Source organism: Argentina silus, assembly GCF_951799395.1.
Source record: "Argentina silus genome assembly, chromosome: 2".
NCBI lineage: Eukaryota > Metazoa > Chordata > Actinopteri > Argentiniformes > Argentinidae > Argentina > Argentina silus.
This window is the reverse complement of record NC_139656.1, coordinates 7,910,462-7,926,463: the sequence shown is the minus strand read 5'-3', so window position 1 is coordinate 7,926,463 and position 16,002 is coordinate 7,910,462. Positions and strand designations below refer to the sequence as shown.

At 39.7% G+C, this 16,002-nt stretch overlaps 2 protein-coding genes across 2 annotated transcripts; both read right to left on the bottom strand.

Moving 5' to 3' along the window:
* Positions 1-6,512: 6,512 nt before the first annotated feature.
* chrdl2 (chordin-like 2) lies at positions 6,513-10,463 on the bottom strand (the record flags this gene model as incomplete). Its single annotated transcript, XM_083691621.1, has 11 exons — positions 6,513-6,640; positions 6,997-7,089; positions 7,229-7,405; positions 7,554-7,742; positions 7,898-8,066; positions 8,387-8,448; positions 8,646-8,739; positions 9,159-9,304; positions 9,547-9,640; positions 9,936-10,048; positions 10,388-10,463. 11 exons carry the CDS (start codon positions 10,461-10,463, stop codon positions 6,513-6,515), a joined length of 1,341 nt encoding a protein of 446 aa, XP_083547747.1.
* Positions 10,464-11,378: 915 nt separating this feature from the next.
* Positions 11,379-15,312, bottom strand: spag7 (sperm associated antigen 7). Its single transcript, XM_083696443.1, has 7 exons — positions 15,218-15,312; positions 13,687-13,754; positions 13,365-13,453; positions 13,149-13,233; positions 12,927-13,016; positions 12,569-12,725; positions 11,379-12,441 (listed from the first exon to the last, which is right to left on the bottom strand). Exons 1-7 carry the CDS (start codon positions 15,300-15,302, stop codon positions 12,326-12,328), a joined length of 690 nt encoding a protein of 229 aa, XP_083552569.1. The 5' UTR covers positions 15,303-15,312; the 3' UTR covers positions 11,379-12,325.
* Positions 15,313-16,002: the final 690 nt, after the last annotated feature.

Genomic DNA, 16,002 nt, shown 5'->3' with positions numbered 1-16,002 from the left:
TACTTGTGTTCTCTATAGTATATTTAAACCAAGTTGAAGATTTATTTGCCTTTCTATGCAACCTCTTCAGAAAAGCTGAATACAGTTATGGCACAAGGTGTACCCTGAAGTAACCCTGAAGTAACTGGCTTTCCTCCTCTGGATTTTACATGACATCACTCTGGCATAGTGATTAGCTTGCTATCTAATGCTATGATTGATACTAAATAAGTTTGCCATTGGCAAGACAATCTATATCTGGAAACATACTTTGGAATCAAAATGAAATGTCTTTGATCCAGTGCCACACATGTGATATTGATTGTTGTATGAATAGTTCGCTCCTTCAGGTATTCTGATTACTGAAAACAACCTGGCTTTGTTCAACCAAAACTGCTATACTGGAATTCCCAGTATAAGACAAATTATTCATGTGCTTTCAGAATGCATGTTTGGCTTAATTTAACGACTGTTAACAAGTCAATTGCTTTTTCTTGATTTGAGAAAACACAGAATTACCAGTAAGAAGCTCAAAATCTTCTGGAGTTTCAATCAAATCAAAGATGTCCACATGTGTCTGTGGTCTCAATTAGATTAATTGCACATCAAGGCATGTTCACTCAGCATATTTACACTTACGAGGATTTTGCTTACATTTGATTTCTTACAATGAAGGTCATTCGCTACACAGGCTTTGTTCATCTCCATGACACTTCAGCTTCCTGTCGTAACCTGCTTGCAGAGACCATGGCTAATGTGCCAAACTGGATTTGAACCTGTTGCCTGCCCGCTACAATACTGTGTTAGTGTAACCAAGTTGAGATGGTAAACTCACTCCTCAAGTTCAAATACCCCCAGCCGTGCTATTAAATAGCTAGCTTTTCGATAGCGTAGCTGGTTAACGTTGGGTATTTGAGGAGACGGTCACGTGTGCCAGAGGTCTCAAGTTCGAGGCTCTGTCGGAGCAAGCCGAATTATGGGTCTACTGTTTGCAACAACTTGATGTCTGTTTCGTTAGCTCACTGAGCAATAGCATATTAGATCAGGATTCATACTTGGGTCACAGACAAGGATATTCATCAACACATGCAGAGGAAAAACAGGCCTTCATGGTCAAAAATGAGGCGTGGTTCCATCTTCATGACTTGGCCTTGCAATGAGGGATCATGATAAACGGTTTCCAGGTTTCTCTTCAAAGGTGAGGGTGTAAAGAGGACCTGGTTGGGGGTGGGGTTTGGTACACGCAATCATAGGCATCTGGATGGCAATCTTACAATAACGGGAAAGAGGGTGTATTTTAATAAAATTGTGTTTCCTGGTGCACAACAATAAACCATCCACAAAATCGTGAACCTGAATTCCGAGAGAGAAAAATGATATACAGTCCATTGACATACAGTATCTCACTGTACAGTCAACTGCTGTACTCAAATGCATGAAAAATAAGCTAATCAAACCAGGAAATAAAGTACCTCATATTAATGCAACAATAAAACGGACAGTCTCAAGATGAGGGATAAGTTGTTTATCATAATGACATTAAGACTATCACAATACAATCCTTTAGAGCAGGTACTTCCAATATTGTTACCATACCACTTGTGTGTATTGAAACAGAACCATGTAATCTCAAACCCCCAAATATTCTGTTCTTTCCACAGTTTTGTTTCTCTCTCCATCCCCTGTTCTTTCCCTCTCCTTGATTTCATGGTTTTGCCCACCGTACGATTTCAATTATATTCCTCTAGCACAGCTACACAGATGTGGAATGCACTTTCCAGCCCAGGTGGAATAAATCAATAGGCATTTAAAGAAATATATCAAGTGATTCTACAATATTAAATTCAAAGAAGCCTTGGGCAGTCGCTTTATTTTCAGTCTGTGAATGCATCAAATGAAGTGTCTGTGGTTAGGAAGGGTTCTTCACATTTATTTTACAGTTGTAAGTATCTCTTCCAAGCAAAAATGCATGATTGGTTGCTTACTGTCTGAAATGCCCCAATGATTAAAAATCACTTGCAAATGATAAAGATGTTAACTTGTGGTATAAAGATTGAAATAATTTCTGTTATAACTGGTTGTAATCCTATGATGTGGGGACTACATCTGTTGGTTGTTAAATAGTTCATTGAACTAGTGTTTTTGTGTAAATTGTTTTGGATTAAATTTATGTTTATCCTAGAACCAGAGGCAAACCATAAGTATGAAGTTATTTCGAGGTAAAGTATGCTCTAACAGACACACAAGCACATACTATGTCATTATGTCTCTACATTTTGCTGCAATAGGCAAAATAGAAAATTACCACTGACACAAAAATGTTATAAATGTGAAACACTTCAAATTGAGCATTTGAGAGAGCTTGGTTTTTTTCTCTGATTAATCTCAAAAACAGCATCAAAGGCAAATAACTTGAACATTCAGTCATAAGACCCCCTCTTAATGTTTTATTTTTCTCTTAAAAAGTCAATTATTAATTGAAAACAGATTGTTTTACTGATGCTCATATGATTTGCTGATTTAATAGAATCTGTCAGGAAAGAACCATTCTCTGTCCAAAAGAAAAGAAGATATAGGGAACACACAGATTTTGAGCAGCTTCAGGAATTTATATTTCAGGCAGACAGCTATTTAGTGTGTTTGTGTGCGTCAATATCTCCACATCTGGAGCAATTGTCGCAATCAAGCCTGAGAGAAGTTTGGATGCGAATGTTTGGTTAAATTGAGGCCTAGCAGCTCTTGGAGAGTGTTCCTGTGCAGCCTGAAACACTGTGTTTGGCACAGAAATCAGGCCAGATTGCTTCACCAACACTCCTCATTAATCAATGTGCCAAATAAGTTAATTGAATATCGGTCCCATTCATCATTCCTTTTGATGCACAGTTGTATTCGGAAACTGCAGCACACTTATCATGTAATCTTAGGGTGATATTGACTGGTCTGACAGTGTTCAGAATGAAGACCTTTGACACTGAGATCATAATAATGAAGTTGGAGTCTTTTTTTTAATCCTCAAAACTGATTATTTCAGTGATTAACAAAAGATCTTGCTGTAAAATACAATCAGCCCTCTATTACAAACGTGTTAAAAATGTTGACATTTTAACAGTGGGGTTCAGGAAAAAGGGTCTAATGACTGAAGTGTTTATGACATGAATCCCAGTATTGTCCATATTTTCTTGGCATGGCTCTGATCATCAGCTAAAATGATCGGGGCCAACTTAATTAATGAGAGGGGAAGGGTGTAAAAAACACTGCCCTTAATAGATTTCGGAAGTATTTTGATGAAGCATAAACTCAGGGGTTCTCTTGAACACCTTAATCAGCTACGAAAGCAAACACATCTATCAGACTAAATTAACTTAACACAATTTGGCTCCCTTTGAATCAAAAGACTGCCTGATTGATTTTCAATGCTTCAGTTCCTCACAAACACTGTATCTGTGAGGCACCATATGGTGTAGCAGCTCAGTGGCAGAGATTTTAGACATTTATTTGGTTTGCACACCTCAACTGTAGTCGGCTACAGCAGAAAACAACTTGCTGTAGCCAGTTATCCACAGTAAGTGACCCCATTTCAGATCATAACAAACATGGGTTCATGTGTTGCTATCTGGCAGCATTCAAGTATGCAGGGCTGTTGGATTGCTCTGAGCTTCTCACAAAAGTTTGGACACTCTCTTCATGAAAAAAGCCCAGCCATTAGGATAAGAAGAAACACAAAGATATAATTATATAACCGCAGTAAGCACAGAATATAGTCTTACCCCAATTCCAACCTTTCATCTATTTGAGAATTTCATGCCCTGACATATTCTCTAACAATGGGCAGCAGGGTTGAGTAGACATGCTCATACAGAGAGCTGACCCCACTACCTGATTTATACCCACTGACTGCCCCCAGCTGTTACAATTGCCAGAGCCAAGACTAAGCATGCATAGCTGAATTGGCCAAATGCTACTTAGAGGGAATTTGAAACGTCCACTCAAAAAATGAGCAGACTATAATTCTGAAAGGCTTTCCTGCAGCAATAACAGATATAATTTTGAAGAAAGATGATTTGAACCTGCTCAACAACACCACTATCTGGAACCTACAACAATGAAGATCACTATAATTTGCCTAAGTTATTTTTCAGAACATATAACATTGCATTGTTTGGCATATAGTAAGTACTACATTAAATAAATACTGTCACAGTTGGATGAGAAATATGCCAAAACTGAAAATAAGCTATACTTTTTATGGTGATGACGTGGACTTCAGACACATTCAGTTTGAAGTGGACCCCCCTCTAGGACCTCTTAGGAAGTACATATTGTTAGAACCTGTCAACTCCAACAGCCCGCTGAAATACATGACAGCTTCTTTGTGAGACTATTAAGGTCTTCAACTGAGGGGCTTCTGTTTCCAAATATTTTGTATTTAGTGCGAGATGGGCAGTAATGTCTGGCGCAATGTGTGAGGCCAACACAATGACTCATTGTGGGCTGGGAAGAGAGAGAGTGGACTTTTGGAGTTCACAGAGAAGAGATATTAGTCACAAGTCTCTGAACCGCTCCCATACACGACTGTGTGTACAGCTCAAGTCCACTGCAATGAATATGGCATGTGAACAATAAGGATTAAATGACACCTGTTGATCTAAACAAGTCTGTTGACAGGCAGTTCTCAGGCTTCTCAGCTAAAAGGCAAACATTGCTTTCGGATGATGTGATCATTTGCCAGCTGGCTTACTGTTTGTACAGTTGTTAGGACAGTAATTATATTCTTTTTCAGTAACTCATCATAATATTTATTTGATGTGATAGAAAAACAATCCAACATTACATTTTTCAAGACCCAAGATTTTATTTCACGAAGGACTGTGCATCATACCTACCACAAATAGTCACATTGTGTCTCAAAGCTATTTGAGAATCATAATACAGTTTTGCTTTTCTATCTACTTCTATTTCAAACGTCTGGCTGCTCCATCAATACTATTCCTATGATACAGTATTATACCTCCCTGGGAGCTCTCCTCTTCCTCTGTGTATTGGAAAATATTAGTGACCTTCCATCTCCTGACCTATATTTATATCAAATTAACAGTGCTCTATTGTTGTGCTCATCCTGTTAGGCCATTATAGACCTTGAAAAAAAAACTATAACACTGAAGTAAGAATCCAAATTACAGGCGCAATTTGAAAAGCAAAAATCCCCCAGGTCAACTGCATTCACTGGAGGATATTTGAAAGAAAAACAATAGCCTATCTTGTGCAGGAATTCTTGCCTCAGGTGGTGCTTCACAATATCATATATTTGGTTGGCTCCAAGTTTTAGCCTTGTCATTACGTGAAAGAATGCTTTGCAACCGTGCAAGTAATAAAATCCCACAGAATCCTATGGAAAATTGGCTAGTGGAAAACTGCCATTTAGAAAACTGGCCCAGCGTATGAGAAACATTTGAGAGAACACAATAGAAAATCATTCCATCCAACCAATTTAACCATTCACATGGAAGGATACATGAAAACACTGTTGCAGGACAATGCAGATTCAATAATACAAAACCACTTTTTAAGTGGTAAGCATACACATTTTTGCTACAATATTTCCACCCATAACCTATTGGCCTGGGTGTCAGATCTGAATTGTTTGCACAACTCAACACTGCATAAACCTACTGAGCTAACTCTGGGGCATAACACAATTCCTGGAGTCTCAGGCAAAGTAACTCATGCAAGCAAATTGTGTTGAATCACCTGCACTACTCTTCACTCCTCTTGTGACCTCTGGGCACTAACCCCAGCAGCTGATCCAGGTCAAGGAACCATGGTAACAGACTTGGTATCAATCCCAGGTCATCTCAAGACCATGCTAGCCCATGCATTAGTGATATGAGCTCATGCAAATCCTCAGGTCTCAGTCTCGGCTACTCATCATGCAAACCAGGTACTCTGACAAAGTCAAAAGTATACACATAGTACTGCAATGTAAAAACAAACATACAAGAAACAAACCACAGTTTTAGGTTTTACCTAAACATTTCATCTGTTAATTTGTATTTACAATAAATATGATGATTTTGATTCCTTGGTACATTCTGAAAATGCATTAACAGCAGTATTTACCAGAAAAGGTCAGTAATGGTAAAACTCTATACAAGTATTTTGGTTAAATCACAGTTTGCCAATAAACAACCATGAGAAGAAATCAAGGATGGATTTGTTGTTTTACAATTTCTTAAGTATTTCATTTTGTCTTATGTAAACATTAGACAACTAGTTTAAAGTACCAAATGCTTTCAACAATGCTCTGTAACAACAATTCTGCTGACTAATTGTAATTAAGAATGTGGCACGTCAAACAGTAGTGAGTTACATTGAAACTGAATAATAAACAAAAGCTAATTATTCTATAAAAATAAGCATTGCTCTGTTTCCTGCTTAATTAAATGCATATGAATGCTGTGTATTTTCTGACAATGTCCTCTGTAGTAAATATGTTACTTCAGAATAAAGTCATTGGGTAAAGCATTAAGTGAAAATTAAGATGAGCAAAAGCCTTCCAGCTGCTCTGGATTTAAGAACCTCAGTACCTCCCTTATTCCATCCTGACAGGTCTTGGGAAATTCACTCTGCTTGTATCCTTCCTCTTTAAATTTCCTCCAAGTCCCTGCATAAAGAAATAACCAGTAATCAAACAACACACCAACAGGGAGCAAATCCATATTTTTGTTGGCAGGATGCAGGATGCTCACTCACAAGGGGGAAAACAGAGGCATTTAAATTAAATTAAATTTCCTGTGTGTCTAATCTAGTCTAGAAAATATTTGTACTGTATCCATCATCCACCACCTATTCATATTAGCAAGCAACTAAGAAGCTATCTAAAATGAAGCTAGGATTATATGATTCACAGTTCATTTTGTGGAAAAAACTACAGATTAAATTCTATTTGTAATGACTTCATTGTAAAGTGGCCTTTAATTGCATATGATAAAGAGAACAAAGAAAAAAACAAAAACAAACCTTCATCTAGTGTTGTCAGTAATGTGTAGTTTTCTGGATGATCTATAAGGTCTTTCTTCTGAACATCTCCAGTTTCAATCAGTTGTAAATCTCCTAGGAAAAAGTTAGGATTAGGGTTGTTTCATATTTCCTATAAAAAACAAAATACACAGCTATAATTTTGCTATCAACACTGCCATGTTAGATAACATTCCAATTTACCTGCCCTCTAATACTTTCCACCCCTAGTTACCTCCTACTGTCTTCCATACTTGCACTTCAACTTCAGCAGTCTCTTGTCTTTCAATAGCAATTATCCTAACCGTGTCCTCTGTGTGAACCTTCGATGATGACTCAACTTTGTACACTGAGAGGTTGTTGTTGTCATGTCCAAGATAGCAGTCTGACCTGTTGTTCTCAGCTTTAAGATCTGGAGGCAGGAAACACAAAAATTGAAATGGTCTAATTTATCTGTTTTATTAAATCTGTTAGAGATCGTGGCTGAATATCAAGAACAGATTGTCATAGCCCCTGGTTCAATTTGTAAATATAATTAGTTATTAGCCATGCTGAGCTACCTGGACAAATCTTACAGCACTTCCCCTCGCTTTTCATGGGATGCTGGCATGGATATTGGCTGGGACATGTAATACGTTTGCAGTCCTGCATGCCGTCCGTACAGGTGCACAGGATGCAGTCTAGAACCTTTCCTAGCACTGGGTGCCACACGTCACCATGGGAATATGTCTTGCCGCTGTATAAACATGCTGGGAGAAAAACAAAAACATAGACATGCTGCTTTATTGTAACAATCACAAAGCTCAAAGGACAGTACACATGGACCACTAAAAGGAACTCCCTATCACAGACAATGAAAAACTGTAGGCTGATTATAAATGTCGGGCTGTTTTGAAGCAATCACCTCTCTGGTGCTTCTTTTGCAGCAGTATCTTCACGGTGGTCTCTGCGGCACCTTTGAAGTGAAGTTGGGGCAGGCTTAGGCCTCTGGGAGCCCCCCTCACTGTGGATGGAGTGGCACGGACAGACCGCCCTCGGAGCTGCTCTCCAGCACACTGGTCCACTGAATGTCTCTTGTGTATTCACAGACACAAATAGACACAGGCATCATAGGGTTATTTTGGATTCACTTCCATTTCCAGTCTCAATGAGTTGGAGAGGCCCACTTGTTACATGTTAAAATGTGGTAACATACAGTATAGATATGAACATGGACATCCAGTAGGGAGCTTTGAGCGTTGTGTAAGATGGGTGATTATGGAGAAAGAAAAATGTGGTGACCCTAAACAGAGCAATACAAATTATGCAATATTTGTTGAGATGTTTTTATTTTATTTTTGTATATATATTTAAGAGCCTTGAATATGACACATTAAAACAGCAAAGTACATACAACGCCTCGGTTCAACTGCTGCCCCCCCTCCTCAGCTGATGAGAACCCATTAAGACCACCATCTAATCAAGAGGGAAAATAAGGAGATATCAACACTCCAGTCCATCTACTTGACATCATTCTCAATGTAGACAGGAAAAACAACAAATGATAGAAGAATAAAGTAAAACAACTATCCAGCAGTGGCTTTGATTACAACAGAAAATATATTTAAATATATCAAATATATCTGCTAGTGAAAAGCCAAAAATGTGATAACCTTTGCACACCAAACAGCATGTTTCCGGGACAGAGACCGACGAGGAACAGGTTAGCGGCTGGCAAGTTTTCAAAGCACAGAAGATGTTTCCATTCTGAAGATAGGAAATAGAAAGAAAAGAAATCCAAAAATGAAGGAAATGGGCTTAGTTATTGACTGACCAATTGAACCCTGACACTGTGACAGCCGTTCATTTCTCTGGATGACTGTACAACAGCATGATGTAATATATAATGTGACATTGGCAATAATCATTAATTTGAAGCTGTGGAAGATTATTGCATGCTTTCTACACTAGCAGTTATACCTTAACCTATACCGTAACAGCCTCATCTGTATATACCGTATACTTTAATTGATTGATGAAACTATAGCTATCCATGTTTTCATCAAATCTAAGCCCCTGAATTTTACACATGAAGAAAAACATAAACATATTCTCATAGTAGTATTGAGCTGTACATCACAGTCACAAAACTGTGTCATAAACGAGAGGTAGAGAGTGTGACTTACAGAACATGTGCACATGACACACTGATTGGTTTGTCTAGATGGGAAGAGGTCAAGGTTTGCAAAGGTCTCCCCTGGTTGGTAAATACTTCCATTATACCTGCAGGACTTCACCGGGGCTCTCAAGCCAGCAGGAATCCTAGGTTCATCTGAGGAGAGAACATCACAAGCAAGACATTTACACAAAAGCAGGATACTTTTCTTCTATTGTATAAACTTGCTACTTTTTCTCAATAATTGAAATGATGGAATGAAGATGAATATACAGATATATGACTGAGAAGCTTTTGAAAAGCACAAAGGGCGTATAAAATGTGCCTTGTGAAAAGGGCAAAATAACTGATAATATGCTCCAAATGTATGCCTCTTTTATGAAAATGGCAGATCCTACCTGTACAGTGCGGGCAACACTGTTGAGAGTCAGTCACTGGGTTATCACACCGCAGAGTGGGACACTTAATTGTGTTGCATTTCACATGGCCTGTCTAGGAGAAGAAGTTACATGGTTTACAGGCATATCTTGAAATCCCACGATCCAAAACAGACACTCACGGCAAATATTTCAGGCATATGTCACAGTAACCTCTGACGTACGTAAGATTATCTATTGTCATTTAAATTCAGAGACTATGGTGGTTCATATTGAGTCCAGAATAGTGTTGTAACTCCTCTTAGTAACCAACTCTTTTACATTATTTAATATTACAGACAAAACTGGCATTCTGACTTGACTTGCTTATACAATATGAATCAAAATGAATCAGTAGCCTACACTAGTACCTCAGTGCAGGCACACCGCATACAGAACATGAATCCAAAGGGTTCCAGATAGGGATGCCAGCTGTCTCCGGGACTGTATGTTTTTTCTTTGAAAGTACAGACAACCGTCGACACTGGGTGCAGAGAATTAGAGGGTAGAGGAAGGTCTAAAACTCAAGTTTACAAGAACTCATGAAACAGTGTACACTATTAGAAGAAGTTGCCATTTCAGCTTCCTTAGACAGAAATAAAAGACACATAAATTTGCCAAATTTAGAAGTTATTTGGAACAAGAATGAAAGAATGAAACCATAAAGTGCAAAACAACAAGCCATAAGGATTGGGTTTGTTTATGATCCGGTACAACATTTAATACAAAATGTAATCAGAATAAGTTTTTTCTTTCTCCATAGACGTGTTTCATCAGTTGTGGATAAAGGTTTAACACTAGATTTGCAGACTGCCTGTCCTACCTTTCCGAGTTCTTATCAGCTCCATATCACAACCAACGAACCAACGAATAAAAATTAACAAGAAAATGTGCTTCATTTTTGGATAATTCCTCTCCAATACAAAATGAAATTCAGCAACTGCGACAGCAAACCCCAGGATAGTGTGAAACTCCGCATTAAATCACGAATTTATTCTAGGTTTATCGAAGGCGCCTCCTAGAGGCAAGAATACGCAGGACCGTGGTGAGAGTCATTGTTGTTGAGTTATTGGGTGAAATGTAAGTCCATTGAAATGTATGAGTGAAGAGTTCAGGTCAAGACTTTAATCGTAGCCTTTTACAAAAGCCTTGTGGCGATCACTTAACTCGCTTATCACCAACGAGCAAATACATGATCTATACATGATATATAGGACTACGATTTTGCGCGCACGCACACAGCAAACATGCCCAGCCTACTATACGTAATACAAGTTTCCCCAGGGATGGATGACGTCATAATTGAATAGGAAAATGTGCTCGATGGCTTTGACTTTGCGGGCCACAGGTGGACACTTTCCACATACCGCGGACGCTCCAACTGGACCAATGGTTATGACCCGTGCGCAACGGGCGCAGCGCACTCAACGCAGTGACCAGCGTTTGGACGCCCGTGTGGGGCCAAGTCCTCATCATCATGACAGACGTCGTAGAGGGAGGTCACATCAGCGACGGACCCGAGGTCAAGCGTGTTCAATATTTGTTGAGAAATGGACATGGCACCGAAAGCGACTGAGCTTGCTTCCACTGATACGGAAATTTGGCAGAGTGAGAAGATGATTGAAATACCGATTTCGTGTAAGACACTGTGGTATATTCAAAACTTTAGAAAGACTACATTTGTCTTGCCTTAAGCATTCAAACAATAAATGACAACAATAAGAGAAATACTATTGTATTTGTTCCTTCTCTCTTCCTTCTCTCTAAGTTGGGTAAAACTGCAACAAAACGAGACACAATAACACAACATAGGATATTGTTCAACATTCTCAATTTATTAGAACAGGTTACATTGGGTAAAACTGGTTCTGTCTGCAAAACAACTAGACATGGGGCAAAACCTTTATTGCCAGGGCAAGGGAAAGCATGGAATAAAACAACAATAACACCGCAATGTCCATATAACATGAATGTGACATTTCTTCAAATTGACCAGACTAGATTAAACAATATATTTAATGTTCTTTTATAAAGACTAATGATGAAACAATTAAGCATTTACACAAGGTAACAGTGATTTGTAGATAGTGACATTTTGCCTCCATTATCCATTATTATATTCTTCAGACTGAATAATGACCAAAGAAACAATCATCAAATTGGAAGTTTTCATTGATGTTTGCGAAGAGCCTACCTGTATGTACAAAAACAGAGCTAGTCTAATTCTAAAGGCAAATATTTTGCCCACATACACTGTTGGATTGAAACATGAACATCACCATGGGTTTGGGAAGACAGTTAAAAACAACATAGAAAAACATTCTGATAAGACATGCTGTAGTTCCTTCCTGCCACTAGATGACGCTAAAATAATTCATTTCCTTGTAAGGGCTAAAACTGATTAGTTCAGTTTGGTGCTTTGAAGCAGCAGCAGACTACAGTCAAGGACAGAGAAGATACAGGATTGAAGGACCTACCATGCCCATGAGTTTCACTTATTACATAGACCTAGAAAAGTACATGTAGGATCTTGCAGTATTGTACTGTGGATTAAAGGCCCACACCAAACAGTTTTGCTTCCTGGCTTTTCTGACTAAATGAGGGCCTTTAATAGTGTCCAACTACAGTTTTTCTGAGGTACTCTTGATGCTCCTAACACTTTCTCTGTTACACACTTTCTCTGTTACACACTCTCTCTCTCCCTCCCTCCCTCCAACAGACAGACAGACAGACAGACAGACAGACAGACTCTCTCTCTCCCTCAGGAACTGCTGCTTGCCACTGTGTCGTCCTCTCCTTTCTTCTGCTTTTTCTTGGCCCGCATCTCATTCAAGGCTTCCTCTATGGAGCGGGTGTCCCTCTTGTTGGCCACAGGTACTGGGAGTGGAGGGGTAAGACAAAGGTGAGTTTTGTTAGGCAAAGAATATAGTGCACATTAAGGAAGTATGATTTACTGACGATTAGGAACATAGGTGCATAGGAACATTAAGCTGTTTACACTCACCACAGCCATATGCCTGGTTGGCTTCTAGTGTGTGAGCAGCGTCCTTAGCAGCAGAGGTACCAATGAGATGGCTGTACTTGTCACGGTAATTGGAGCTAGGAGAGGCTGCCCGCTTCTCTGACTTACTGGCTGCCTCCTCCTCCAACACAGCCTGTTCCTGTCGAGTGAGAGGACAACAGCATATAATGGAGCAAAAGGGTCTGACATATCAAAGTAATGTCAGCGTAAATGTATCTATTAAAGGGTGGCAAGACTCAAGAGCCTGTTCCATCGATACTTACCATGTTATAACTATGCTTTACCTAATTCTCACTTTTCCCTGTGTATTACTAATGACAGTTTGTGTTCCCAGTCTTACTTTTAGTCTGCGCCGCTGTTCGGCTTTCTTAGGGTCCCACTCCTCGCCTTTACGATAGGCCTCCAGCTCGTCGTCTGATGGAGCAAACTCCTGCCATGTCGCGCAGAGATAAAATAACATCACCACATACTCAAATAACAATGACATCTAATTCATAGACTGTGCGCTTGATTATATTTTTGAATGCAATGATTAAGAATGTACAAGAAGATGGAGACAGACCTTCTTGAAAATCATGACATATCTGCTCTCCTCGTCCTCACCAAAAGAAAACGATGTCAGACCAGCGACTTCTGCGACGTCATGCCTTGATAGGAAGCGAGTCACGGAGATTTAATCAAATGTTCCAGCTCATTTTTGTTCTCTTCCTACAAATTGCATCTTTTACAACTTTTATTGTATGTCCAAAACTTAGATGAAAGTTGGAAGTTGACTTACAATATACTTCTTTCAATCTTTCCCATGGGATTGTACTTTCTCTTCGGTTGTGTACTGTCTTGAATGAAGTCTGACACTTCTTTCTCCATCTGAAAGAGAGATGGAGGAGGTCACAGTCTGTGTTGGTCTCCAGCCAAATGAGAACAATAGCCTACTTGGATTTAGAGGTGTCACAAGTTACTGACTGGACATTATGCTGAGTGAGCAGACAAAATAATGCAACTCTATAGGTGCTTCTGTGCAGAATACTGACAGCTCATACAGATGGGCACATGTATCTGCATGCACATCATTGTGCAGTCAGTCAGAGAGTGCTTCTTACCTTTTTTCTGAAGTCTGCTTTCTTTCTCTTCTCCTCCTCCTGCATCTTTTTGAGTCTTGCTGCCTGTTCTGTTGAAGAGAAGTCATGTTTTTGTGAGTCAGTTCCTTTAATTGTGACTACATTCATATATCCACACATTTTCACTATATTAGATAGATAGATATAGGTACTTTATTGATCCCTGAGGGGAAATTAAAGCGTTACAGCAGCTCACATCACAAACAACAACAACAAAATAAAGTGACAATAGAATAATAAAATAAAATAGACATCTGAAACATTATATACAGTAAGAACAGTTCAGTATGATTTAACATCCCCCAGCCTGACTCTGATCACCCCGATCGAGCCAGCCGGAGGAGTTGTAGTACAGTCTTATTGCGGCAGGCAGAAAAGATCTCCTATAGTGCTCCTTAGTGCAACGTGGTTGTAGTAATCTGTTGCTAAAGGAGCTTCTCTGCTCTGCCACAGTGTCATATAGGGGATAGGAGGGATTGTCCATGATGGCCAGGAGTTTGGTCCTCATCCTCCTGTTGGCCACCTCCTCCACAGTGTTCAGGGTGACACCAAGGACAGAACCAGCTTTTCTAATAAGCTTGTTCAGCCTCTTGGTGTCACCTTCCTTGATACTAGCCCCCAGCATACCACTGCGTACAGCACTGCGCTGGCCACCACTAACTGGTAGAACATGTTCAGCAGAGTCCTACACACGCCAAAAGACCAAAGGACCTCAGGAAATAAAGCCGGCTCTGGCCCCTCTTGTACAGGACATCTGTGTTACCAGTCCAGTCCAGTTTAGGTGCACCCCCAGGTACTTGTAGCTCTGGACCACCTCCACGTCCTCTCATGGGTGGAAACAGGAGACAGAGGGACCCTAGTTCTCCTAAAGTCCACCACCATCTCCTTTGTATTGCCGATGTTGAGTAGCATGTTCTGCTTACACCACTCAACAAAACCGTCCACCAGTCCTCTGTACTCAGTCTCCTGGCCTCCACTGACATATCCCACAATAGCAAAATCGTCCGAGAACTTCTGCAGATGGCAAGTATCTGTGTTGTGCATGAAGTCTTGAAGTATATTGCTAAATTATATTGTGACTGAAGTGTATTGATAAACTAAATTCAATGGCACCACGAACATAAATCATGCTTACAGTAACAGTAGCATCATGTAAATAATAAGTGTAGGTCTAGTTCATATATCATATTCGAACTAAAGACTAATTGGGATAGATAACTTGTAAACTTTCATTATTATGAAACAACGCAGTGAGGCGGTGCTGCTTTGAATGCCAAAACATCTCGCTACGCAGCGCTTAAAGGAAGGATCATTTGGCCAATGAGAGGACCGTAAGAGCTGATTCTGGCCAATGGGGGAGCTGACTACAAGGGCAAATACTCTTGCGTGACTGGGTACATTTCGGCACATATAATAGGGGGTGAAGACGTATCCCTAAAATGCCTTCCCTATGTCAATCGAATAGTTTCAAAGAAATTGAGGAGAAAGATATACATGTTTATATGGCTAATACCTCTGGCCTTTCGTCGGCTTGCCTGATCTCCGACCGTTGGAGGTTTTTCCATGGAGCTCAATATTGAGCCGAGAAGGTCCGCCATCTTGCCCTGAATGGTCATAAACGGAAGCAAGCTATTTAATCGTGGGAGGGTTTACGCAGGCGCAGATCCGCTTTTAGAATGTATTCTTACTATTTGATAATAATGAAAGTGAATGAAACTCCCTGTGTTTTCTTTATTTTCTTGTTGTCTGAATTTCATAATCTTGTTGTGACTCTTGTCTGTCTAAGAAAGCAAAATTTAAGTGTGCAAATAAATTCCAGCAACAATTGCTAACCAAATTCCTTGCTGTATTTGCAATAGTAGCCTACCACTCAGTGATATTTTCAAGTAAATTAATATACCCCTCGCTCATGATGAACATGACTAAATATCTATGAGGACTTAAATGTTGACATTGCTGAGAGTACTTTTAACCTTGATGTCTCTCTCTCCCTCTCCCTCTCTCACGCTGTAAAGGTCAGACTCTTGCTGTCTCTAAGTGTTTACTTCAACATTGGGTAGGGGAGCAGAAGGAGACAGTCAGCATTAGAGGGTGACAGACACATTTGACAGCAGAGTAGAGGGCAGTAGTAAAAGCAAAGCACATACGCAACATGGTCTCATCACACTGAGAGGACAGACCGTCTCACCAACCTATCTGTGTTCTGAAGAAGCCGTGAATGCACCAGAAACAGTTGTTGATCAAAGGAGGTGTAGCTTTTTAATATGAAATGAAAGCAGCTCATTAGGGAAGTGGTTT